This window comes from Cyclopterus lumpus, chromosome 2 (genome assembly GCF_009769545.1).
Source record: "Cyclopterus lumpus isolate fCycLum1 chromosome 2, fCycLum1.pri, whole genome shotgun sequence".
NCBI lineage: Eukaryota > Metazoa > Chordata > Actinopteri > Perciformes > Cyclopteridae > Cyclopterus > Cyclopterus lumpus.
This window is the reverse complement of record NC_046967.1, coordinates 229808-256683: the sequence shown is the minus strand read 5'-3', so window position 1 is coordinate 256683 and position 26876 is coordinate 229808. Positions and strand designations below refer to the sequence as shown.

The following is a 26876-nucleotide window of genomic DNA, read 5'->3' as shown; positions in this document are numbered from 1 at the left end:
AGTAGAGAATATTTTAGAGGAAGGAGTAGAGGAAGAAGTAGAGAATATTTCAGAGGACGGAGTAGAGGAAGGAGTAGACACCATGTGTCCTCTGTGTGTCTTCAGAGACGCTGTCCGTCCACAACAAACATGGACGATTTTCTATTGGATGACGGATGGACGGCAGAGCAACTCAGGCTGAGAGTTCAGTTGCATTGTGGGAAATGTAGGATCGTACTGGATAATCAAAACAGTGAGTGGAGTCTGCAATAAAAAAAAAGAAATCCCTTTGTTTATTTGTTTCCACAGTGTGTTATTGATGTACTTGTTTTGATTACTCGTAATAAAAGTAATATACTGAAATAATGATACTATTTATGGTAGTAAGAATAATATTATTTTAATTGTAATAATAATAATGTTATAATAATATGAAGAGTAATACTAATATTCGTAGTAATAACAATTGCAATAATAACAATAGTTTTTTTATAAATATAAAAGACATAAATAAATAAAGCTAGGTTTTCAGGGACGTCAACAGTAAAGCTCCGCCAGCTGACGTCATATTCTCGCTGGTAATTACAGCCGTCTGAAGCTGCGCGAGAGTTCAGCGGGATTTAACAGCACGAAGAAGAAGCGCTCCCCGGCGGACTGCGTCTCCTCCAGCTGTCGTCCGGTTGGTAATTTAGATTTATCTCCCCGTTAACGGCTCCAACGTCCCGTCATTCAACGTGAAGACGGAACCGGACGACGGTAGCTCGTCCCGTTAACGACACAAACGTCCAGTTGTTTAATAAACACGGAACCGGACCACGGTACCGTGTGAGCAGCAGGAGCCCGTTCAGAATGACTCGTATTGAGCCTTCTACGCCTCGCAGTTCAACGTGTGAATGCAGCGTCACATACGTGACGGTTGTTTATGAATGAATGGAACGTTCTGGTTCATTCGGCTCACAGACGACCCCCCAGCGCCCCTTTCCCAGGATGCACTCCTTCCTTTAATAGAGTAAAGATAAGGGTCGCGTTTCCAGACAGCGGACACGCGCATCAGCGCAGTACTTGTGTGTACTTTGTGTGTACTTTGTTCAGTATGGCGTCTCCGTTCAAGATTCCCAAAAAGAAACGTCCAACGGGTTCTGACTCCGCCCCTCTGCACACGTCCCCGCTGGCCCGCCTTCAGAGCTCCGGCCCCGCATTTAAGGTGGTATTTCTCATTTATGTATTATGTTTAAATGCATTACAATCTGCCAGCCTTTCCTAAGGTAGCATATCTGATCCATTGGCTCATTTAACGGCGGTATTACTGACCTCGGCTTCTTTGCCTGAAGTGTTTGTATTTTAAGGTGGTATTGTTGAATTAGAGAGTCTTTTTCAAAATGGTATTAAAATAAAATAATCCTACCGGATTACAGCAGCACATAGGTAAAGTGCACACTAGAGTCATAGTAAAATCAAAAACAAGTGATATAAATAAAAAACACTAATAAAAACAGAGTAACTGAATATTCTATATACAGACAATACATATAACTATTTTGCACAGGTTGAAATGTTTAAAGTGGTTGAAGTGTGTTGTGGTGAAGTTAAAGTGGTTGAAGTGTGTTGTGGTGTTCTGGGAGCATCAGGGATGGACACCACCTCCACCGTACCCAGTGGACACCAGCAGGGTGCTGGTGGAGGTGTTGTCCATCAGGGATGAGAGCTTAGCCATCAGCCTCCTGTCTCCCAGCACCTCCACCGTACACCAGCACCCTGCTGGCTTTCGTTACCAGTTAGTCTTCCTGTCAGCTGTGGAGATGCTGCTGCTCCAGAAGACCACTCCATAGAAGATGTCTGATGCCACCACTGAGTGTCTCCTCAGCAGATGGTCCTTTTTATAGAGAGCATGTGTGTGTTCAGTCCAGTTTATTGTTCAGGTGAACACGAGGTACTTATAAGATCTCTCAATGTCCATTCCCTGGATGTTCACTGGTTCCGGAGGAAGTCCACCACCAGCTCTTTGGTTCTACCAGCGTTGACTGGAGGCGGTTCCTCTAAAGTCCTGTATTGTTGGTCTTCCAGTCTGTTTATAAGGTGGTATTATGGATTTGTGAGTTATTTTAAGGTGGTATTAATGATCTGTGGGTTAGTATAAGGCGGTATTACTGATCTTCTTGTTTTGTCTCAATAGAGTTATGGGGATCAGTCCAGCAGAGGCCGAGCAGACAGAATGCATGCTGGGAGCTCACAGGGCTCCTCAGGGAACAGCCAGAGGTTTGTAGAGCGCCTCCTACACCAGATTAAATATTCATAACCATGAACATCTTCTCAACGCATTCAACCTGCGTCCAGTGCTCCGATCTTCAGGAACGTCGTCAAGACGCTGCTCGGACTCAACGGCTCAAACCGAGGAGCTTCAGCAGCCAATCACAGAGGAGCTTCAGCAGCCAATCACAGAGGAGTATGGAGCCACCAATCAGAGTCTGGACAGAGAGCCGAGTCGTCCTCGACTTCTTTCTCCAACGGGTGAGTTCACAGTTTACGGTTATCTGCAGTCAGTTGAGTAGTATTAATTTAGTATTAATGTAATATTAATGTAGTATTAATGTAGTTCTGTACACTGAGTTGAGTAGTATTAATTTAGTATTAATGTGCTATTAATGTAGTTCTGTACACTGAGTTGAGTAGTATTAATGTAGTATTAATGTAGTTCTGTACAGTGAGTTAAGTAGTATTAATGTAATATTAATGTAGTATTAATGTAGTTCTGTACAGTGAATTGAGTAGTATTAATGTAGTATTAATGCAGTTCTGTACAGTGAGTTGAGTAGTATTAATGTAGTATTAATGTAGTATTAATGTAGTATTAATGCAGTTCTGTACAGTGAGTTGAGTAGTATTAATGTAGTATTAATTTAGTATTAATGTAGTTCTGTACACTGAGTTGAGTAGTATTAATGTAGTATTAATGTAATATTAATGTAGTATTAATGTAGTATTAATGTAGTATTAATGTGGTATTAATGTAGTTCTGTACAGTGAATTGAGTAGTATTAATGTAGTATTAATGTAGTATTAATGTAGTATTAATGTAGTTCTGTACAGTGAGTTGAGTAGTATTAATGTAGTATTAATGTAGTATTAATGTAGTTCTGTACAGTGAGTTGAGTAGTATTAATGTAGTATTAATTTAGTATTAATGTAGTTCTGTACACTGAGTTGAGTAGTATTAATGTAGTATTAATGTAATATTAATGTAGTATTAATGTAGTATTAATGTAGTATTAATGTGGTATTAATGTAGTTCTGTACAGTGAATTGAGTAGTATTAATGTAGTATTAATGTAGTATTAATGTAGTTCTGTACAGTGAGTTGAGTAGTATTAATGTAATATTAATGTAGTATTAATGTAGTTCTGTACAGTGAGTTGAGTAGTATTAATGTAGTATTAATGTAGTATTAATGTAGTTCTGTACAGTGAGTTGAGTAGTATTAATGTAATATTAATGTAGTATTAATGTAATATTAATATAGTTCTGTACAGTGAGTTGAGTAGTATTAATGTAATATTAATGTAGTATTAATGTAGTATTAATGTAGTATTAATGTAATATTAATGTAGTTCTGTACAGTGAGTTGAGTAGTATTAATGTAATATTAATGTAGTATTAATGTAGTATTAATGTAGTATTAATGTAATATTAATGTAGTTCTGTACAGTGAGTTGAATAGTATTAATGTGGTATTAATGTAATATTAATGTAGTATTAATGTAGTTCTGTACAGTGAGTTGAGTAGTATTAATGTAATATTAATGTAGTATTAATGTAGTATTAATGTAATATTAATGTAGTTCTGTACAGTGAGTTGAGTAGTATTAATGTAGTATTAATGTAATATTAATGTAGTATTAATTTAGTATTAATGTAGTATTAATGTAATATTAATGTAGTTCTGTACAGTGAGTTGAGTAGTATTAATGTAGTATTAATGTAATATTAATGTAGTATTAATTTAGTATTAATGTAGTATTAATGTAATATTAATGTAGTTCTGTACAGTGAGTTGAGTAGTATTAATTTAGTATTAATGTAGTATTAATGTAATATTAATGTAGTTCTGTACAGTGAATTGAGTAGTATTAATGTGGTATTAATGTAGTATTAATGTAGTTCTGTACAGTGAGTTGAGTAGTATTAATGTAATATTAATGTAGTTCTGTACAGTGAATTGAGTAGTATTAATTTAATATTAATGTAGTATTAATGTAGTTCTGTACAGTGAATTGAGTAGTATTAATGTAGTATTAATGTAATATTAATGTAGTTCTGTACAGTGAGTTGAGTAGTATTAATGTAGTATTAATGTAGTTCTGTACAGTGAGTTGAGTAGTATTAATGTAGTATTAATGTAGTATTAATGTAATATTAATGTAGTTCTGTACAGTGAGTTGAGTAGTATTAATGTAATATTATTGTAGTTCTGTACAGTGAGTTGAGTAGTATTAATGTAGTATTAATGTGGTATTAATGTAGTATTAATGTAGTTCTGTACAGTGAGTTGAGTAGTATTAATGTAATATTAATGTAGTATTAATGTAGTATTAATGTAGTTCTGTACAGTGAGTTGAGTAGTATTAATGTAATATTAATGTAGTATTAATGTAGTATTAATGTAGTTCTGTACAGTGAGTTGAGTAGTATTAATGTAATATTAATGTAGTATTAATGTAGTATTAATGTAGTATTAATGTAGTTCTGTACAGTGAGTTGAGTAGTATTAATGTAGTATTAATGTAGTATTAATGTAGTTCTGTACAGTGAGTTGAGTAGTATTAATGTAATATTAATGTAGTATTAATGTAGTATTAATGTAGTATTAATGTAGTTCTGTACAGTGAGTTGAGTAGTATTAATGTAGTATTAATGTAGTATTAATGTAGTTCTGTACAGTGAATTGAGTAGTATTAATGTAATATTAATGTAGTATTAATGTAGTATTAATGTAGTTCTGTACAGTGAGTTGAGTAGTATTAATGTAGTATTAATGTAATATTAATGTAGTTCTGTACAGTGAGTTGAGTAGTATTAATGTAGTATTAATGTAGTATTAATGTAGTTCTGTACAGTGAATTGAGTAGTATTAATGTAATATTAATGTAGTATTAATGTAGTTCTGTACAGTGAGTTGAGTAGTATTAATGTAGTATTAATGTAATATTAATGTAGTTCTGTACAGTGAGTTGAGTAGTATTAATGTAGTATTAATGTAGTATTAATGTAGTATTAATGTAGTTCTGTACAGTGAATTGAGTAGTATTAATGTAGTATTAATGTAATATTAATGTAGTATTAATGTAGTATTAATGTGGTATTAATGTAGTTCTGTACAGTGAGTTGAGTAGTATTAATGTAATATTAATGTAGTATTAATTTAGTATTAATGTAGTATTAATGTAATATTAATGTAGTTCTGTACAGTGAGTTGAGTAGTATTAATTTAGTATTAATGTAGTATTAATGTAATATTAATGTAGTTCTGTACAGTGAGTTGAGTAGTATTAATGTAGTATTAATGTAGTATTAATGTAGTTCTGTACAGTGAATTGAGTAGTATTAATTTAGTATTAATGTAATATTAATGTAGTTCTGTACAGTGAGTTGAGTAGTATTAATGTGGTATTAATGTAGTATTAATGTAGTTCTGTACAGTGAGTTGAGTAGTATTAATGTAATATTAATGTAGTTCTGTACAGTGAATTGAGTAGTATTAATGTAGTATTAATGTAGTATTAATGTAGTTCTGTACAGTGAGTTGAGTAGTATTAATGTGGTATTAATGTAGTTCTGTACAGTGAGTTGAGTAGTATTAATGTAATATTAATGTAGTATTAATGTAGTTCTGTACAGTGAGTTGAGTAGTATTAATGTAGTATTAATGTAATATTAATGTAGTTCTGTACAGTGAGTTGAGTAGTATTAATGTAGTATTAATGTAGTATTAATGTAGTTCTGTACAGTGAGTTGAGTAGTATTAATGTGGTATTAATGTAGTTCTGTACAGTGAGTTGAGTAGTATTAATGTAATATTAATGTAGTATTAATGTAGTTCTGTACAGTGAGTTGAGTAGTATTAATGTAGTATTAATGTAATATTAATGTAGTTCTGTACAGTGAGTTGAGTAGTATTAATGTAGTATTAATGTAGTATTAATGTAGTTCTGTACAGTGAGTTGAGTAGTATTAATGTGGTATTAATGTAGTTCTGTACACTGAGTTGAGTAGTATTAATGTAATATTAATGTAGTTCTGTACAGTGAGTTGAGTAGTATTAATGTAGTATTAATGTAATATTAATGTAGTTCTGTACAGTGAGTTGAGTAGTATTAATGTAGTATTAATGTAGTTCTGTACAGTGAATTGAGTAGTATTAATGTAGTATTAATGTAGTATTAATGTAGTATTAATGTGGTATTAATGTAGTTCTGTACAGTGAGTTGAGTAGTATTAATGTAGTATTAATGTAATATTAATGTAGTATTAATGTAGTATTAATGTGGTATTAATGTAGTTCTGTACAGTGAATTGAGTAGTATTAATGTAGTATTAATGTAGTATTAATGTAGTTCTAATGTAGTTCTGTACAGTGAGTTGAGTAGTATTAATGTAGTATTAATGTAGTATTAATGTAGTATTAATGTAATATTAATGTAGTTCTGTACAGTGAGTTGAGTAGTATTAATGTAGTATTAATGTAGTATTAATGCAGTTCTGTACAGTGAGTTGAGTAGTATTAATGTAGTATTAATGTAATATTAATGTAGTTCTGTACAGTGAGTTGAGTAGTATTAATGTAGTATTAATGTAGTATTAATGTAGTTCTGTACAGTGAGTTGAGTAGTATTAATGTAGTATTAATGTAGTATTAATGTAGTTCTGTACACTGAGTTGAGTAGTATTAATGTAGTATTAATGTAATATTAATGTAGTATTAATGTAGTATTAATGTGGTATTAATGTAGTTCTGTACAGTGAGTTGAGTAGTATTAATGTAGTATTAATGTAGTATTAATGTAGTTCTGTACAGTGAGTTGAGTAGTATTAATGTAGTATTAATGTAGTATTAATGTAGTTCTGTACAGTGAGTTGAGTAGTATTAATTTAGTATTAATGTAGTATTAATGTAGTATTAATGTAGTATTAATGTAGTTCTGTACAGTGAGTTGAGTAGTATTAATGTAGTATTAATGTAGTATTAATGTAGTTCTGTACACTGAGTTGAGTAGTATTAATGTAGTATTAATGTAGTATTAATGTAGTTCTGTACAGTGAGTTGAGTAGTATTAATGTAGTATTAATGTAATATTAATGTAGTATTAATGTAGTATTAATGTAGTATTAATGTGGTATTAATGTAGTTCTGTACAGTGAGTTGAGTAGTATTAATGTGGTATTAATGTAATATTAATGTAGTATTAATGTAGTATTAATGTAGTATTAATGTGGTATTAATGTAGTTCTGTACAGTGAGTTGAGTAGTATTAATGTAGTATTAATGTAGTATTAATGTAGTTCTGTACAGTGAGTTGAGTAGTATTAATGTGGTATTAATGTAGTTCTGTACACTGAGTTGAGTAGTATTAATGTAATATTAATGTAGTTCTGTACAGTGAGTTGAGTAGTATTAATGTAGTATTAATGTAATATTAATGTAGTTCTGTACAGTGAGTTGAGTAGTATTAATGTAGTATTAATGTAGTTCTGTACAGTGAATTGAGTAGTATTAATGTAGTATTAATGTAATATTAATGTAGTATTAATGTAGTATTAATGTGGTATTAATGTAGTTCTGTACAGTGAGTTGAGTAGTATTAATGTAGTATTAATGTAATATTAATGTAGTATTAATGTGGTATTAATGTAGTTCTGTACAGTGAATTGAGTAGTATTAATGTAGTATTAATGTAGTATTAATGTAGTTCTAATGTAGTTCTGTACAGTGAGTTGAGTAGTATTAATGTAGTATTAATGTAGTATTAATGTAGTATTAATGTAGTATTAATGTGGTATTAATGTAGTTCTGTACAGTGAGTTGAGTAGTATTAATGTAGTATTAATGTAATATTAATGTAGTATTAATGTGGTATTAATGTAGTTCTGTACAGTGAATTGAGTAGTATTAATGTAGTATTAATGTAGTATTAATGTAGTTCTAATGTAGTTCTGTACAGTGAGTTGAGTAGTATTAATGTAGTATTAATGTAGTATTAATGTAATATTAATGTAGTTCTGTACAGTGAGTTGAGTAGTATTAATGTAGTATTAATGTAATATTAATGTAGTTCTGTACAGTGAGTTGAGTAGTATTAATGTAGTATTAATGTAGTATTAATGTAGTTCTGTACAGTGAGTTGAGTAGTATTAATGTAGTATTAATGTAGTATTAATGTAGTATTAATGTAGTTCTGTACACTGAGTTGAGTAGTATTAATGTAGTATTAATGTAATATTAATGTAGTATTAATGTAGTATTAATGTAGTATTAATGTGGTATTAATGTAGTTCTGTACAGTGAATTGAGTAGTATTAATGTAGTATTAATGTAGTATTAATGTAGTATTAATGTAGTTCTGCACAGTGAGTTGAGTAGTATTAATGTAGTATTAATGTAATATTAATGTAGTATTAATGTAGTATTAATGTGGTATTAATGTAGTATTAATGTAGTATTAATGCAGTTCTGTACAGTGAGTTGAGTAGTATTAATGTAGTATTAATGTAATATTAATGTAGTATTAATGTAGTATTAATGTAATATTAATGTAGTTCTGTACAGTGAGTTGAGTAGTATTAATGTAGTATTAATTTAGTATTAATGTAGTTCTGTACACTGAGTTGAGTAGTATTAATGTAGTATTAATGTAGTATTAATGTAGTATTAATGTAGTTCTGTACAGTGAATTGAGTAGTATTAATGTAGTATTAATGTAGTATTAATGTAGTATTAATGTAGTATTAATGTAGTTCTGTACAGTGAGTTGAGTAGTATTAATGTAGTATTAATGTAATATTAATTTAGTATTAATGTAGTTCTGTACAGTGAATTGAGTAGTATTAATGTAGTATTAATGTAATATTAATGTAGTTCTGTACAGTGAGTTGAGTAGTATTAATGTAGTATTAATGTAATATTAATGTAGTATTAATTTAGTATTAATGTAGTATTAATGTAATATTAATGTAGTTCTGTACAGTGAGTTGAGTAGTATTAATTTAGTATTAATGTAGTATTAATGTAGTTCTGTACAGTGAGTTGAGTAGTATTAATGTAATATTAATGTAGTATTAATTTAGTATTAATGTAGTATTAATGTAATATTAATGTAGTTCTGTACAGTGAGTTGAGTAGTATTAATTTAGTATTAATGTAGTATTAATGTAATATTAATGTAGTTCTGTACAGTGAGTTGAGTAGTATTAATTTAGTATTAATGTAGTATTAATGTAATATTAATGTAGTTCTGTACAGTGAGTTGAGTAGTATTAATGTAGTATTAATGTAATATTAATGTAGTTCTGTACTGTGAGTTGAGTAGTATTAATGTAGTATTAATGTAATATTAATGTAGTTCTGTACAGTGAATTGAGTAGTATTAATGTAGTATTAATGTAGTATTAATGTAGTTCTGTACAGTGAGTTGAGTAGTATTAATGTAGTATTAATGTAGTATTAATGTAGTTCTGTACACTGAGTTGAGTAGTATTAATGTAATATTAATGTAGTATTAATGTAGTTCTGTACAGTGAGTTGAGTAGTATTAATGTAGTATTAATGTAATATTAATGTAGTTCTGTACAGTGAGTTGAGTAGTATTAATGTAGTATTAATGTAGTATTAATGTAGTTCTGTACAGTGAATTGAGTAGTATTAATGTAGTATTAATGTAGTATTAATGTAATATTAATGTAGTTCTGTACTGTGAGTTGAGTAGTATTAATGTAATATTAATGTAGTATTAATGTAATATTAATGTAGTTCTGTACAGTGAATTGAGTAGTATTAATTTAATATTAATGTAATATTAATGTAGTTCTGTACTGTGAGTTGAGTAGTATTAATGTAGTATTAATGTAATATTAATGTAGTTCTGTACAGTGAATTGAGTAGTATTAATTTAATATTAATGTAGTATTAATGTAGTTCTGTACAGTGAGTTGAGTAGTATTAATGTAATATTAATGTAGTTCTGTACAGTGAGTTGAGTAGTATTAATGTAGTATTAATGTAGTATTAATGTAGTTCTGTACAGTGAGTTGAGTAGTATTAATGTAATATTAATGTAGTTCTGTACAGTGAGTTGAGTAGTATTAATGTAGTATTAATGTAGTATTAATGTAGTTCTGTACAGTGAGTTGAGTAGTATTAATGTAATATTAATGTAGTTCTGTACAGTGAGTTGAGTAGTATTAATTTAATATTAATGTAATATTAATATAGTTCTGTACAGTGAGTTGAGTAGTATTAATGTAATATTAATGTAGTTCTGTACAGTGAGTTGAGTAGTATTAATGTAGTATTAATGTAGTATTAATGTAGTTCTGTACAGTGAGTTGAGTAGTATTAATGTAATATTAATGTAGTTCTGTACAGTGAGTTGAGTAGTATTAATGTAGTATTAATGTAGTATTAATGTAGTTCTGTACAGTGAGTTGAGTAGTATTAATGTAATATTAATGTAGTTCTGTACAGTGAGTTGAGTAGTATTAATTTAATATTAATGTAATATTAATATAGTTCTGTACAGTGAGTTGAGTAGTATTAATTTAATATTAATGTAATATTATTGTAGTTCTGTACAGTCAGTTGAGTAGTAATTATGTAGTATTAATGTAATATTAATGTAGTTCTGTACAGTGAGTTGAGTAGTATTAATGTAGTATTAATGTAGTTCTGTACAGTGAGTTGAGTAGTATTAATGTGGTATTAATGTAATATTAATGTAGTATTAATGTAGTATTAATGTAGTATTAATGTAATATTAATGTAGTTCTGTACAGTGAGTTGAGTAGTATTAATGTAGTATTAATGTAATATTAATGTAGTTCTGTACAGTGAGTTGAGTAGTATTAATGTAGTATTAATGTAATATTAATGTAGTTCTGTACAGTGAGTTGAGTAGTATTAATGTAATATTAATGTAGTATTAATGTAGTATTAATGTTGTATTAATGTAATATTAATGTAGTTCTGTACAGTGAGTTGAGTAGTATTAATGTAATATTAATGTAGTATTAATGTAGTATTAATGTGGTATTAATGTAGTTCTGTACAGTGAGTTGAGTAGTATTAATTTAGTATTAATGTAGTATTAATGTAGTTCTGTACAGTGAGTTGAGTAGTATTAATTTAGTATTAATGTAGTATTAATGTAGTTCTGTACAGTGAGTTGAGTAGTATTAATGTAGTATTAATGTAGTATTAATGTAGTATTAATGTGGTATTAATGTAGTTCTGTACAGTGAGTTGAGTAGTATTAATTTAGTATTAATGTGGTATTAATGTAGTTCTGTACAGTGAGTTGAGTAGTATTAATGTAGTATTAATGTAGTATTAATGTAGTTCTGTACAGTGAGTTGAGTAGTATTAATGTGCTATTAATGTGGTATTAATGTAGTTCTGTACAGTGAATTGAGTAGTATTAATTTAGTATTAATGTAGTATTAATGTAATATTATTGTAGTTCTGTACAGTGAGTTGAGTAGTATTAATGTAATATTAATGTAGTTCTGTACAGTGAGTTGAGTAGTATTAATGTAATATTAATGTAGTATTAATGTAGTTCTGTACAGTGAGTTGAGTAGTATTAATGTAGTATTAATGTAGTATTAATGTAGTTCTGTACAGTGAGTTGAGTAGTATTAATGTAGTATTAATGTAGTATTAATGTAGTTCTGTACAGTGAGTTGAGTAGTATTAATGTAGTATTAATGTAGTATTAATGTAGTTCTGTACAGTGAGTTGAGTAGTATTAATGTAGTATTAATGTAATATTAATGTAGTTCTGTACACTGAGTTGAGGTGTTGGTTTTTGTCCACCAGGTGGCGCCCTAAAAGAGCGTCAGACCGACTGCTTCCGCCCGATGTGACCCCCGATTGTCCGTCTCCACCACAGAAGAAGAAAAGTGACCTTACTGGTAACATTTGTGATATTTAATTTATTTATTGATGACATCGTCCCGGTAGTTTAATATTTAATAATAATTTTACTTCAGCCTCGGCAACTCGGCGACTCTCAGTCGACTCGCTGGACTCTCTGGCAGGTCTGAGGGGTGAGTGGCATGCTGGGAGTTTGAGTTCCTCAGCGTTGAGAGAGACACCGTTGGGCAGATGTGGATCAGCTGAGAGGAAGGTAAAGGTCAAAGGTCAATGGTATTGCACAAGAGGAAGATGAAGGCACCAAATGTTCCTCCCAACCCGCAGCATCAGGAGAAGAAGAACTCGTCTTCCTCGGGGTCAGACCAGACGTCAGAAGACGACTTTGTGTCCCCGGCCAGAGACACGCCCTCTGTGATCTCACCGAGGAGGCGGAGCCTGGACCGGAGGGCGTGGCTTAGCAAACAGATGGACGACGTGAGAGAGAAGGAGAGGAAGAGATGGAGGGAGTTCAGTGGGAGGAAGACGAGTGGCCTTCGTCTTTACCTGAAGAAACCCAGAAGCACTCCAACAGAACCCAGTGAGTCAGAACGATATATATACTACTAATAATAATATGTAATAATATTAATAATTCCACTATCATAATATTGATACAAAATAATACAATAATAATAAATCATAACACTTAAGAACAGTTTAAACATGTTTATTGATCGGATGTTCTCTCCTCTCAGTCGTCCTCTCCAGTGAGGAAGAGGAGGAAGAGGAAGAGGAGGATGAAGGAGACAGAGGAAACAGGACGTCACAGAGTCGAGTGGAGGAGGCGACGGTAGGAGAGCTTTAGCCTGGTCTTCTTCATCAGTAATAATAATAAATATAATAATGATATTAATATTGTTTATATATAATAATAAATATAATGATACTAGGTCATTGATACTGAGGGTGGACACTGATAGTAAAATCTAAAAGTTCAGATGCTCGTGTGATTTCCAGACTTCCAAAGGTGAAGAAGATGAGAACAACCTTCCTCTTCCTGCTCTTCTTCCTCCTTCTCCTCCTCCTCCTTCTCCTCCTCCTCCTCCTCCTCCTCCTCCTCCTCCTCCTCCTCCTCCTCCTCCCTTCCTTCAGCTGGACTTCGTCTCGCTTCACGCCGGCCTGACGCATGCCGACGCCAACGGGAAGATGATGGTGAGTTAGTTTAATGAATTATTCATGATATTTATTTAATTAGGAATTATTCTACATTACATTACATTACATTACATGTCATTTAGCTGACGCTTTTATCCAAAGCGACTTACAATAAGTGCATTAAACCATGAGTCCAAACTCAGAACAACAAGAATCAAGAAAGTAACATTTCTTCAATAACGTTAAACTACAAAGTGCTATCAGTAAGAGACATTTAAGTGCTACTAAAGTGTTAAACTACAAAGTGCTATCAGTAAGAGACATTTAAGTGCTACTAAAGTGTTAAACTACAAAGTGCTATCGGTAAGGGACATTTAAGTGCTACTAAAGTGCTAAACTACAAAGTGCTATCGGTAAGGGACATTTAAGTGCTACTAAAGTGCTAAACTACAAAGTGCTATCGGTAAGAGACATTTAAGTGCTACTAAAGTGCTACTACGGCTCTACCTTCCCTATTCAAGGTGTAGTCACTAAGATGTGTTTTTAGTCTGTAGAGACTTCCTGTCCTGATGTCAATGAGGAGCTCGTTCCACCAATGAGGAGCCAGAACAGCAAACAGTCTGACTTTGTTGAGTGTTTAGCTCGAAGTGACGGAGCTACAAGCTGATTGGCAGAAGCCGAGAGAAGTGAACGAGATGGAGTGTGAGGTTAGACCATGTCCTGGGTGTGAGGTTAGACCATGTCCTGGTGTGAGGTTAGACCATGTCCTGGGTGTGGAGTTAGACCATGTCCTGGGTGTGAGGTTAGACCACGTCCTGGGTGTGAGGTTAGACCACGTCCTGGGTGTGAGGTTAGACCATGTCCTGGGTGTGAGGTTAGACCATGTCCTGGGTGTGAGGTTAGACCATGTCCTGGATGTGAGGTTAGACCATGTCCTGGGTGTGAGGTTAGACCATGTCCTGGGTGTGAGGTTAGACCATGTCCTGGATGTGAGGTTAGACCATGTCCTGGGCGTGAGGTTAGACCATGTCCTGGATGTGAGGTTAGACCATGTCCTGGATGTGAGGTTAGACCATGTCCTGGGTGTGAGGTTAGACCATGTCCTGGGTGTGAGGTTAGACCATGTCCTGGGTGTGAGGTTAGACCATGTCCTGGATGTGAGGTTAGACCATGTCCTGGGTGTGAGGTTAGACCATGTCCTGGATGTGAGGTTAGACCATGTCCTGGGTGTGAGGTTAGACCATGTCCTGGGTGTGAGGTTAGACCATGTCCTGGGTGTGAGGTTAGACCATGTCCTGGATGTGAAGTTAGACCATGTCCTGGTGTGAGGTTAGACCATGTCCTGGATGTGAGGTTAGACCATGTCCTGGGTGTGAAGTTAGACCATGTCCTGGGTGTGAGGTTAGACCATGTCCTGGATGTGAGGTTAGACCATGTCCTGGGTGTGAAGTTAGACCATGTCCTGGTTGTGAGGTTAGACCATGTCCTGGGTGTGAGGTTAGACCATGTCCTGGGTGTGAGGTTAGACCATGTCCTGGGTGTGAAGTTAGACCATGTCCTGGGTGTGAGGTTAGACCATGTCCTGGGTGTGAGGTTAGACCATGTCCTGGATGTGAGGTTAGACCATGTCCTGGGTGTGAGGTTAGACCATGTCCTGGGTGTGAGGTTAGACCATGTCCTGGGTGTGAAGTTAGACCATGTCCTGGTTGTGAGGTTAGACCATGTCCTGGTGTGAGGTTAGACCATGTCCTGGGTGTGAGGTTAGACCATGTCCTGGGTGTGAAGTTAGACCATGTCCTGGGTGTGAGGTTAGACCATGTCCTGGGTGTGAGGTTAGACCATGTCCTGGGTGTGAGGTTAGACCATGTCCTGGATGTGAGGTTAGACCATGTCCTGGGTGTGAGGTTAGACCATGTCCTGGATGTGAGGTTAGACCATGTCCTGGGTGTGAGGTTAGACCATGTCCTGGGTGTGAGGTTAGACCATGTCCTGGATGTGAGGTTAGACCATGTCCTGGGTGTGAGGTTAGACCATGTCCTGGATGTGAGGTTAGACCATGTCCTGGATGTGAGGTTAGACCATGTCCTGGGTGTGAGGTTAGACCATGTCCTGGGTGTGAGGTTAGACCATGTCCTGGATGTGAAGTTAGACCATGTCCTGGTGTGAGGTTAGACCATGTCCTGGATGTGAGGTTAGACCATGTCCTGGGTGTGAAGTTAGACCATGTCCTGGGTGTGAGGTTAGACCATGTCCTGGATGTGAGGTTAGACCATGTCCTGGGTGTGAGGTTAGACCATGTCCTGGGTGTGAAGTTAGACCATGTCCTGGATGTGAGGTTAGACCATGTCCTGGGTGTGAGGTTAGACCATGTCCTGGGTGTGAAGTTAGACCATGTCCTGGTTGTGAGGTTAGACCATGTCCTGGGTGTGAGGTTAGACCATGTCCTGGTGTGAGGTTAGACCATGTCCTGGGTGTGAGGTTAGACCATGTCCTGGGTGTGAAGTTAGACCATGTCCTGGGTGTGAGGTTAGACCATGTCCTGGGTGTGAGGTTAGACCATGTCCTGGATGTGAGGTTAGACCATGTCCTGGGTGTGAGGTTAGACCATGTCCTGGGTGTGAGGTTAGACCATGTCCTGGGTGTGAAGTTAGACCATGTCCTGGTTGTGAGGTTAGACCATGTCCTGGTGTGAGGTTAGACCATGTCCTGGGTGTGAGGTTAGACCATGTCCTGGGTGTGAAGTTAGACCATGTCCTGGGTGTGAGGTTAGACCATGTTCTGGGTGTGAGGTTAGACCATGTCCTGGGTGTGAGGTTAGACCATGTCCTGGGTGTGATGTTAGACCATGTCCTGGATGTGAGGTTAGACCATGTCCTGGATGTGAGGTTAGACCATGTCCTGGGTGTGAAGTTAGACCATGTCCTGGTTGTGAGGTTAGACCATGTCCTGGGTGTGAGGTTAGACCATGTCCTGGTGTGAGGTTAGACCATGTCCTGGGTGTGAGGTTAGACCATGTCCTGGGTGTGAAGTTAGACCATGTCCTGGTGTGAGGTTAGACCATGTCCTGGATGTAGACCGGACCCGATCTGTTCGCAGCACGGTACCCAAGTACCAATGTTTTGAAGCGGATGCTGCGGCCACCGGTAACCAGTGAAGGTCGTGGAGGAGCGGAGGATTGTGGGTAAATTTAGGAGGTTGAAGACCAGTCGAGCAGCTGCATTCTGGATGAGCTGTAGAGGTCGAATGGCATTAGCAGGTAGACCTGAAGGAGGGAGTTGCAATAGTCCAGCCGTGAGATGACCAGAGCCTGGACCAGAACCTGTGCGGCCTTCTGAGTGAGAAGAGGTCGTATTCTCCTGATGTTGTACAGCATGTACCTACAGGAGCGTGTTGTTGTGGTAATGTTGGCAGTCAGGGAGAGTTGACTGACAGGTGTCACTCCGAGGTTCTTGGCAGTCGGGGGCGGGGCCAACACTGAGTTGTTGAAGTTAATAGTCAGGTCGTGGGTGGGAGAGTCTTTTCCTGGAAGGAGGAGAAGTTCAGTCTTGTCCGGGTTAATTTTCAGGTGGTGAGCGGACATCCACTGAGAGATGTCGGTCAGACATCCACTGAGAGATGTCAGTCAGACATCCACTGAGAGATGTCAATCAGACATCCACTGAGAGATGTCAATTAGACATCCACTGAGAGATGTCAATCAGACATCCACTGAGAGATGTCAGACAGACATCCACTGAGAGATGTCAATCAGACATCCACTGAGAGATGTCAATTAGACATCCACTGAGAGATGTCAGTCAGACATCCACTGAGAGATGTCGGTCAGACAGGCAGAGATTTGTGCTGCTACCTGTGTTTCAGATTGGGGAAACGAGAGGATCAGTTGGGTGTCGTCAGCGTAGCTGTGGTAGGTGAAGCCATGCGAGAGAATGACAGAGAGAGAGAGTTGGTGTACAGAGAGAAGAGAAGAGGACCAAGTACTGAACCCTGAGGGACCCCAGTAGTCAGAGGACAAGGCTCAGACACAGATCCTCTCCAGGTTACCCGGTAAGAGCGGTCGGTGAGGTAGGATGAGAAGAGGGAGAGCAGAGCCTGAGATACCAGGTCCTGGAGGGAGGACATGAGGATCTGGTGGTTCACTGTGTCAAAGGCAGCGGAAAGGTCTAGAAGGATAAGGACAGAGGAGAGAGAGGCTGCTCTAGTGTGAAGGATAAGGACAGAGGAGAGAGAGGCTGCTCTAGTGTGAAGGATAAGGACAGAGGAGAGAGAGGCTGCTCTAGCAGTGTGAAGCTGCTCAGAGACAGCAAGGAGGGCAGTCTCTGTTGAGTGGCCTTGAATCCAGACTGGTGGGGGTCTAGAAGGTTGTTACTGTGGAGAAAGGAGGAGACTTGGTTAAAGATAGCTCGCTCTAGAGTTTTGGAAAGGAAGGGGAGGAGAGAGACAGGTCTGTAGTTATTGACTTCAGGTCTGTAGTTGTTGACTTCAGGTCTGTAGTTGTTGACTTCAGGTCTGTAGTTGTTGACTTCAGGTCTGTAGTTGTTGACTTCAGGTCTGTAGTTGTTGACTTCAGATGGGTCAGAGTGGGTTTCTTCAGGAGAGGGTTGACTCCGCCTCCTTCAGAGAGTTGGGGAAACAGCCGGTAGAGAGGGAGGTGTTAATAAGATGGGTGAGAAAGGGAAGAAGGTCCGGAGCAATGGACTGGAGAAGGTGAGATGGGATGGGGTCAAGGGGGCAGGTGGTTGGGGGGTCAGAGGTTACCAAGGTAAGAACTTGATTAGGAGACAGGGGGATAAAAGAGGAAAACAAGGGGGAACAAGGTGAAGTTACTGGAGGTGTAGTTATGGAAGATGGATTAGTAAATGAAGAGCGTATGTCGTCTATCTTTTTTGTAAAGTTGTCAACAAAGTGGCTTGGTAGAAGGGTGGAGGGGGGGGGGGGCCAGGGGGGTCAAGGAGGTTGGAAAAATGTTTTTGGGTTAGACAAAGAGGATTCGATTCTGGATTGGTAGAACAGACTTTTGGCTGTAGTGATGGACGGAGAGAAGAGATTGATAGGCGAGCAGGTCGCTGGCGTGTTTGGATTTTCGCCATTTCCTTTCCGCTGCTCGCATAGTGGCTCTCTGAGCACCGAGTCAGACAACCACGGAGCCGGAGAGGACTTGAGGACCTTTAGAGTCCTAAGAGGACTTGAGGACCTTTAGAGTCGTAAGAGGACTTGAGGACCTTTAGAGTCCTAAGAGGACTTGAGGACCTTTAGAGTCGTAAGAGGACTTGAGGACCTTTAGAGTCGTAAGAGGACTTGAGGACCTTTAGAGTCCTAAGAGGACTTGAGGACCTTTAGAGTCGTAAGAGGACTTGAGGACCTTTAGAGTCGTAAGAGGACTTGAGGACCTTTAGAGTCATAAGAGGACAGAGAGAATCAAGAGAGGAAGACAGAGTAGAGAGGAGAGTGTCAGTGGCAGAGGGTGAGAGGGTGAGAGGGTGAGAGGGTGAGAGGGAGAGAGGGAGAGAGGGTGAGAGGGTGAGAGGGAGAGAGGGAGAGAGGGAGAGAGGGAGAGAGGGGAGGGAGAGAGGGAGAGAGAGGGTGAGAGGATGAGAGGGTGTGGATGTTGAGACGGACAGGTGCAGAGTCCGTTGTGGGAGGGTTGTCAGTTCCAAAGAGTGGGAGTGAGTAAGAGATGAAGAAGTGGTCAGAGACAGGAAGTGGAGTTACAGTGAGGTTTGCTGTAGAGCAGTTTCTGGTGAACATATAGTCAAGGTGGTGTCCAGCTTTGTGAGTAGGAGGGGAAGGACTGAGAGAGAGAGCAAAGGAAGACAGGAAGAGTAGCAGGTCACATGACTTCTGTCTGGATGTTAAAGTCACCCAGAAGGATGAGCGGGGGGCGTTTTCTGGGAAGTTTGATTCTACTGCTGCATGTAGGGAAGGGTGGAGAAAATACAAAAGAACTGTACACAAAGTACACATAAAAGTATAGCGAGTGTATTTATGTATATAACTTATTTTAATTTATTATTATTATGTAGCTAATCATCCTTTAACAATCAATTAAGACGCAGCAGGAGGAAGAGGTCAACAACCCTTTTATTTACTTTGAAGAAGACATTAGAAAAGAAAAGAAAATAATGTTTAATGTTTGTTCTTTCTTTCAGATCAATGAGAATGGCTTAATCGTTCCTCTGAAAGGTAAATATTCTATTTACATCTTTAGAATACATGTAAACAATAACAAGTGGTGATCGTTAATGACGTGTAAACAATAACAAGTGGTGATCGTTGATGTGTAAACAATAACAAGTGGTGATCGTTGATGTGTAAACAATAACAAGTGGTGATCGTTGATGTGTAAACAATAACAAGTCGTGATCGTTAATGACGTGTAAACAATAACAAGTCGTGATCGTTAATGACGTGTAAACAAGTTGTGATCATTAATACGTGTAAACAATAACAAGCCGTGATTGCTAATGACGTGTAAATAATAACAAGTCGTGATCGTTGATGTGTAAACAATAACAAGTCGTGATTGTTAATGACGTGTAAACAATAACAAGTCGTGATCGTTGATGTGTAAACAATAACAAGTCGTGATCGTTAATGACGCGTAAACAATAACAAGTGGTGATCGTTAATGACGTGTAAACAATAACAAGTCGTGATCATTAATGACGTGTAAACAATAACAAGTCGATTGTTATTGTGATTGTTAACCCCGTCAGGAGTCGAGGACGGGGAGATCGCCCTGGTGGCGTCTCAGGTCCGGGGTTACGGCGTCTGCGACGGCGGCGTAGTTCAGGGCGGGGCCCTATTGGCCGGTTGGGAAGGCCCCGCCCCCTCACTGCTCTTCCTGTGGGTGACTGACGCTCAGGCCAACTTACTGCAGAGGGAGCTGTCCTCCATCCAGACCCCCACATCAGGTACACTTGGAAACCAGGAACCAGGTACTCCCTCTAAACCAACACCAGCTTCATTCAGCACTTACTCTTAAAGTCTGTTTCTTTAATAATAATATATTCAGCTCTTTATTGACATACAAAGAGATTTTAAAACTAGAAACTGAAAATGCCTCCTTCGGGTTCCTTCATGTAGTCTGTTGTACTATTTTCAGTCCTGAACACACAAAACAACTCATACGTTGGCTTCATGTAGTTTCCATCATCACAGTTTCCACACTCGGAGCAGTGACTCACACAGAGCTCTCTCAACCATAAATACTACCACAAACAGAATTACACTTACATAAAATACAATGTTTGTATTAAAAACAGCAGATGTATCAGAGTAACCTTCACCCAGAGACCACACAGTTCACTTCTTCAGCCTAGAAACGGCTCCGTTTTCTCATCATGTAGTGAGTCCTCCACTCACAGAGACAATCTCTGCAGTCGCGTTTCCCCTCTATCCAAAAACGATTGACTGAATCTGCAATCAGCGGGCTTCTCCAGCACCTAGCCAATCAGATCACAGCCACCACTTGGCAAACCACTGGGCAACCATTGGTAAACCATTAGTAAACCAACGGGCCACCACACTGGTAGAACTGGACTGGTCTCTAGGTTCTAGCTCCAGGTGTTAATGTGTCCTTCAGGCCCGGCGTGCTCCTTCCTTCTGCTGGTGTTGAAGGAGCAGCTGCAGGAGCTGCAGGCCGCCCTGCTGGCCTCCATCATGGACATGGAGGAATACAGGAAGGGCTGCTCCTCCTCCGGCGGACCAACCTCCCCTCTAGAGTGGACCGACGGGCTCCTGCTCCTCCACAGCTGTCCTCCTCCTCTGGACCAGCACCTCCTCCAACTGTTGGGACACTCTGCTGTGAGACTCCTCTCGGTCCTTCTTTGTCTTTTCAAACTCAAACTCTGAAACATTAAAACTAAGTCGTCTTTTTCAGGTGAGAAACAATCAGAAGAATAAGAAGTCACAGCCGAACTCTTCTGGTCTGCAGCAGCTTCCCACCAGGTAACGCAACCTGGACCGGGTCAGTCTGTAACAGACCAGGTCAGTCGGTTAAACCTGGACCAGGTGAGACTGTTAAAGGGGTCAATAAATCTGGACCGGGTCAGTCTGTAACAGACCAGGTCAGTCGGTTAAACCTGGACCAGGTGAGACTGTTAAAGGGGTCAATAAATCTGGACCGGGTCAGTCTGTAACAGACCAGGTCAGTCGGTTAAACCTGGACCAGGTGAAACTGTTAACCTGAACCAGGTCAGACTTGTAAACCTGGACCAGGTCAGACTTTTAAACCTGGACCATGTCAGTCTGTTAAACCTGAACCGGGTCAGACTTGTAAACCTGGACCGGGTCAGTCTGTAAACAACCAGAAGCTAAAGTAACATGGACATGATGAACCCTCTGTATGTGGTCTTCAGGTTGATCCAGTACCCGGCGGCGCCATGTAAAGGCCGGATCACGGTTACAAAGGAGGACCTGGCCTGTCTGAGCGGCGGCGAGTTCCTCAACGACGTCATCATCGACTTCTACCTCAAGTCAGTCTATCGGAAGGAAATCCATCAAGTTTGATGATTTAAAAAACCCTTTAGGCTTCTGCATGAAATTCGGTATCTGTTGTTTAAACGTAGTTCCTCTCCGTCACCAGTAGGGGGGTCAGAGTCCTGAACGGTGTCCCCCTCCTGCAGGTTCCTCCTCCTGGAGGGTGTCGGGGGCTCGGTAGCCGAGCGGAGCCACGTCTTCAGCAGCTTCTTCTACAAACAGCTGAGCAGACGAAGAGCTGCCGGAGACGATGGCGCCCCCTCTGTCCCGTAAGAGTACTACAACGAGAGTATAATCTTCTAGAATCACGTGGAACCAGCATAGTAATAATAATAAACATTTAATCATTGGAGCTTTACTTCTGATTAAATGTGACCATCGTTTTTTGTGTTTTTATTCACATTTTATTTATTTTTCTGTTTTTCTTGTGGTTCGTTTTTACACATTTGCACCATTTCAGCTTCAGAAACGCTCAGACTTTGATAGTGTGTCTTTGGTCGTGACTAAAACATGTTTACCAACTAGTTCCTCAAATCTTAATCGTCCCTTTTCACAATCGCAATCAAGCCTTTTAGAAAATAAAGAAAAAGGTCAGACTTTATGCAGACGACACGCACTTATTTCTATCTGCTCGCAGAATGTAATAAATCTTTTCCTGTCATTCCTAAAATAAGTAAAGTAAAGTATGGCGTCTCAGATCCAGAGTCAGTCTGTCTCTGGTATGTGTCCCAATGTCTCTTCACAGCGATCGTCACATGAGGCATCAGAGGGTGAAGACCTGGACCCGCCACGTCGACATTTTCACCAAAGACTTCCTGTTTGTGCCTGTCAATCAAGAGTAAGACCATTTCTTTATGGCTTTGTTGAAAGTGGAATTGAGTCTTGACCCTCCAGTCAGTGTCTCATCCTGCCAGCTGGGTACCAGGTCTTTACCAGACCTGCTGCTCTCCAATGCAGCACTTTTCTATGGTTGCAGCTTTTCATGACAAAATGTCTTCTGAAATATTTCTACCACTTACAGACATTGTTTTGGACATTTTTGTCAAATTTTCTGGGATCTTTTTTTCTTCTTCACATTTCTGTCAAATTGTATGAGATTTTTGTCACATTTCTGTCATATTTTCATGACATTTCTGGGTTGTTTTTGCTTATTTGGTTATGGTTGGGACTAAACCATCACATTGTGTTCCCATTTTAAATAATACTTACATCTTTTTTTTTGTCTTTTTTTTTTTTACAATTTATACATTTTGTTCAACATTTGCACCTTTTTTGTGCATGTTTCAGGTTTTGTCATTTCAATGACACACAGGAAGAGGACATTGTGGTTGGTTGTTTACGGCCCACTTCTTGCACAGGTTTCACAATAAGAGTCCTCTGCAGTAAGAATCATGGTGTTTCTTGGTGCTGTGTCCACAGAGCTCACTGGTTCCTGGTGGTCATATGCTTCCCGGGTCTGGAGGAGGTTCAGTACCAAGAGTTTCAGAGCTTAACAGGTGAGCTGCTTTCTACTTCCTGTTTAACCTTGAGGATGAACTGTTCTCTCTAATGACACTAAGAGACGTCTTACTTTGTTTCACAAAGAGAATCCGTCTATCAAATTAAAAGCTTTAATTGTGAAGCAGCTACAGGAAACAGATTCCCGGTTGTTTGTGTCTCAGGTGGAGCAACGCTTCCTGCAGGTAAACCTTCATCCTTGAGCCTGAGATCACAGCAGCTACCGGTAAATATTCTGTTATTATAATATGAATCATTTTTTATATATATGTATGTATGTATATATATATATATATCTCCTTTTTACATTATTTGCATAATTTCTTTGCAACATCTAGTCTGTTTATATGTTTTGTCGCATTTCTACAAAAGGTTTGGCTTCCTTTGTTTGTTGATAAAGGACTTTATTAGTAGTTCTACTGATGTTCCAGAAGTTCGTTGGTTAATTTTGTACGACAGAGTTCAGTAAATTAAGATTAAGTCAGAATTGAAAGTCTCTTATTTTGTAGGAGTGCACTCAGCGGAGCTGGCAGAGGGACACGGTGTTGAAGAGGTGAGTCGTCTTTGTTTTCAAGAGGTTTAAATGTGGACTTCCTGTTGTGCTTCATGTCCGTCCTCGCTGTCCTCTGCAGGCCGTGCGTCCTCGTCATGGACTCCCTGAAGCTTTCGTACCACGAGAACATCTGCCGGCTCCTCAGAGAGTCAGTTCCTCTTCTTTAAAATGAAACTGGGTTCTGTTAGATGTTGTCTCACTGTCTGTACTGGTCTCAGCTACCTGCAGGTGGAGTGGGAGGTCCATCGGGGAACGCCTCGGCTCTTCACGGCGGACAGCGTGAGGAGCTCCAGCTGCAGAGTCCCTCAGCAGGACAACAGCAGCGACTGTGGACTGTACCTGCTGCAGTACGCTGAAAGCTTCCTGCAGGTACGGACACACCTGTTGTTCTCTTGGAACGTCTCCAGAGAAGAACCCGGTGTGTTCCTACCGGGTTCTTCTTTTAGAACGTCTCCAGAGTTGTTCTAAATGAAGAACCAGGTACGGACACACCTGTTGTTCTCTTGGAACGTCTCCAGAGAAGAACCCGGTGTGTTCCTACCTGGTTCTTCTTTTAGAACATCTCCAGAGTTGTTCTAAATGAAGAACCAGGTACGGACACACCTGTTGTTCTCTTGGAACGTCTCCAGAGAAGAACCCGGTGTGTTCCTACCTGGTTCTTCTTTTAGAACGTCTCCAGAGTTGTTCTAAATGAAGAACCAGGTACGGACACACCTGTTGTTCTCTTGGAACGTCTCCAGAGAAGAACCCGGTGTGTTCCTACCTGGTTCTTCTTTTAGAACGTCTCCAGAGTTGTTCTAAACGAAGAACCAGGTACGGACACACCTGTTGTTCTCTTGGAACGTCTCCAGAGAAGAACCCGGTGTGTTCCTACCTGGTTCTTCTTTTAGAACGTCTCCAGAGTTGTTCTAAACGAAGAACCAGGTACGGACACACCTGTTGTTCTCTTGGAACGTCTCCAGAGAAGAACCCGGTGTGTTCCTACCTGGTTCTTCTTTTAGAACGTCTCCAGAGTTGTTCTAAATGAAGAACCAGGTACGGACACACCTGTTGTTCTCTTGGAACGTCTCCAGAGAAGAACCCGGTGTGTTCCTACCTGGTTCTTCTTTTAGAACGTCTCCAGAGTTGTTCTAAATGAAGAACCAGGTACGGACACACCTGTTGTTCTCTTGGAACGTCTCCAGAGAAGAACCCGGTGTGTTCCTACCTGGTTCTTCTTTTAGAACGTCTCCAGAGTTGTTCTAAACGAAGAACCAGGTACGGACACACCTGTTGTTCTCTTGGAACGTCTCCAGAGAAGAACCCGGTGTGTTCCTACCTGGTTCTTCTTTTAGAACGTCTCCAGAGTTGTTCTAAATGAAGAACCAGGTACGGACACACCTGTTGTTCTCTTGGAACGTCTCCAGAGAAGAACCCGGTGTGTTCCTACCTGGTTCTTCTTTTAGAACGTCTCCAGAGTTGTTCTAAACGAAGAACCAGGTACGGACACACCTGTTGTTCTCTTGGAACGTCTCCAGAGAAGAACCCGGTGTGTTCCTACCTGGTTCTTCTTTTAGAACGTCTCCAGAGTTGTTCTAAACGAAGAACCAGGTACGGACACACCTGTTGTTCTCTTGGAACGTCTCCAGAGAAGAACCCGGTGTGTTCCTACCTGGTTCTTCTTTTAGAACGTCTCCAGAGTTGTTCTAAATGAAGAACCAGGTACGGACACACCTGTTGTTCTCTTGGAACGTCTCCAGAGAAGAACCCGGTGTGTTCCTACCTGGTTCTTCTTTTAGAACGTCTCCAGAGTTGTTCTAAATGAAGAACCAGGTACGGACACACCTGAATCGTTTAATGGTAGATTATGAATCTCAAACTCAGAAACCAGGACATTTAAAGTGCTTCTGTCTCTTGGCACTAAATCCAGCTCTCTGATTGGCTCCCCAGAACCCTGTGGTACACTTTGACCTCCCGTTGCGGTTGGACAACTGGTTTCCACGCCAACGGGTGCGGCAGAAGCGCGAGGAGATCCGAACTCTGATCATGAAGATGCACCAGAGTCAGAAGGGAGGGAACTGAAAACCAAAAACCCATCGAGCCGTGAATTCACCTGTGCAATACATCATTTATATTAAATATTTATTAGTCTAGTTTTTGTTTTGTGTGTATGTAAATAACTTTATACTGAAAATAAACCTTGATAATTATAATAATGAGCCAGCAGTCTTTTTTCTGAGTGAGGTGCTTATTTTGAAACTCTTTAGCCCGTTCTGGCCTTCATAGTGACCAGATAAGGTTAATAAAGCAGGTTAATGTTGATTTAGCATAATACTACAGTGGTATTGATCAGTGATGTCACAGAGTTACTATCAGTGTGTCTTTTCTTTCAGTGGTGTGTTTGTGTGTTCCCCCTGCTGAGGACCAATCAGCTTACAACTCATTAACTGGATCAGACGGGGCGTTACACACAAAACATCAAATAACTTGTGTCAACTGTAATTCTCTGGCCCGTTAAGGCCCTTCTCTGTCTCCTCAAGCCCGTTAAGGCCCTTCTCTGGCCCGTTAAGGCCCTTCTCTGTCCCGTTAAGGCCCTTCTCTGTCCCGTTAAGGCCCTTCTCTGTCCCGTTAAGGCCCTTCTCTGTCTCCTCAAGCCCGTTCTGGCCTCTCTCTGGCCCGTTAAGGCCCTTCTCTGTCTCCTCAAGCCCGTTAAGGCCTCTCTCTGTCCCGTTAAGGCCCTTCTCTGTCTCCTCAAGCCCGTTAAGGCCCTTCTCTGGCCCGTTAAGGCCCTTCTCTGTCTCCTCAAGCCCGTTAAGGCCCTTCTCTGGCCCGTTAAGGCCCTTCTCTGTCTCCTCAAGCCCGTCAAGGCCCTTCTCTGTCTCCTCAAGCCCGTTAAGGCCCTTCTCTGTCTCCTCAAGCCCGTTAAGGCCCTTCTCTGTCTCCTCAAGCCCGTTAAGGCCTCTCTCTGTCCCGTTAAGGCCCTTCTCTGTCTCCTCAAGCCCGTTAAGGCCCTTCTCTGTCTCCTCAAGCCCGTTAAGGCCTCTCTCTGTCTCCTCAAGCCCGTTAAGGCCCTTCTCTGTCTCCTCAAGCCCGTTCTGGCCTCTCTCTGTCCCG

At 39.1% G+C, this 26876-nt stretch overlaps 1 protein-coding gene across 19 annotated transcripts; it reads left to right on the top strand.

Moving 5' to 3' along the window:
- Positions 1–25981, top strand: LOC117740824 (sentrin-specific protease 7-like). Of its 19 annotated transcripts, none has more exons than XM_034547499.1 (23): positions 1–232; positions 568–658; positions 1091–1183; positions 2153–2235; positions 2314–2487; positions 12062–12156; positions 12235–12371; positions 12443–12695; positions 12853–12947; positions 13115–13309; positions 19402–19435; positions 19969–20190; positions 20838–21058; positions 21135–21202; positions 21613–21729; positions 21880–22002; positions 22479–22571; positions 23153–23229; positions 23395–23456; positions 23740–23783; positions 23863–23931; positions 24002–24152; positions 25713–25981. In XM_034547499.1, the coding sequence occupies exons 4-23, from the start codon at positions 2192–2194 to the stop codon at positions 25842–25844; spliced, it is 2406 nt and encodes an 801-aa protein (XP_034403390.1). In that variant the 5' UTR covers positions 1–232; positions 568–658; positions 1091–1183; positions 2153–2191; the 3' UTR covers positions 25845–25981. The 19 variants fall into 19 exon arrangements, 15 of the variants coding, with proteins under 15 accessions (XP_034403390.1, XP_034403373.1, XP_034403339.1 ...); XM_034547482.1 differs by having other exon boundaries at positions 1072–1183; XM_034547448.1 differs by having other exon boundaries at positions 568–1183; positions 13115–13164; positions 13213–13309.
- Positions 25982–26876: the final 895 nt, after the last annotated feature.

Excerpts from the sequence above, each read along its gene's own strand:
- LOC117740824 (XM_034547419.1), top strand. The coding sequence starts at position 902 with ATGAATGAATGGAACGTTCTGGTTCATTCGGCTCACAGACGACCCCCC. Across the intron at positions 12,372-12,442 it reads GTGGATCAGCTGAGAGGAAG|CATCAGGAGAAGAAGAACTC; the intron begins GTAAAGGTCAAA and ends CCCAACCCGCAG. Across the intron at positions 23,457-23,739 it reads TGAGATCACAGCAGCTACCG|GAGTGCACTCAGCGGAGCTG; the intron begins GTAAATATTCTG and ends CTTATTTTGTAG.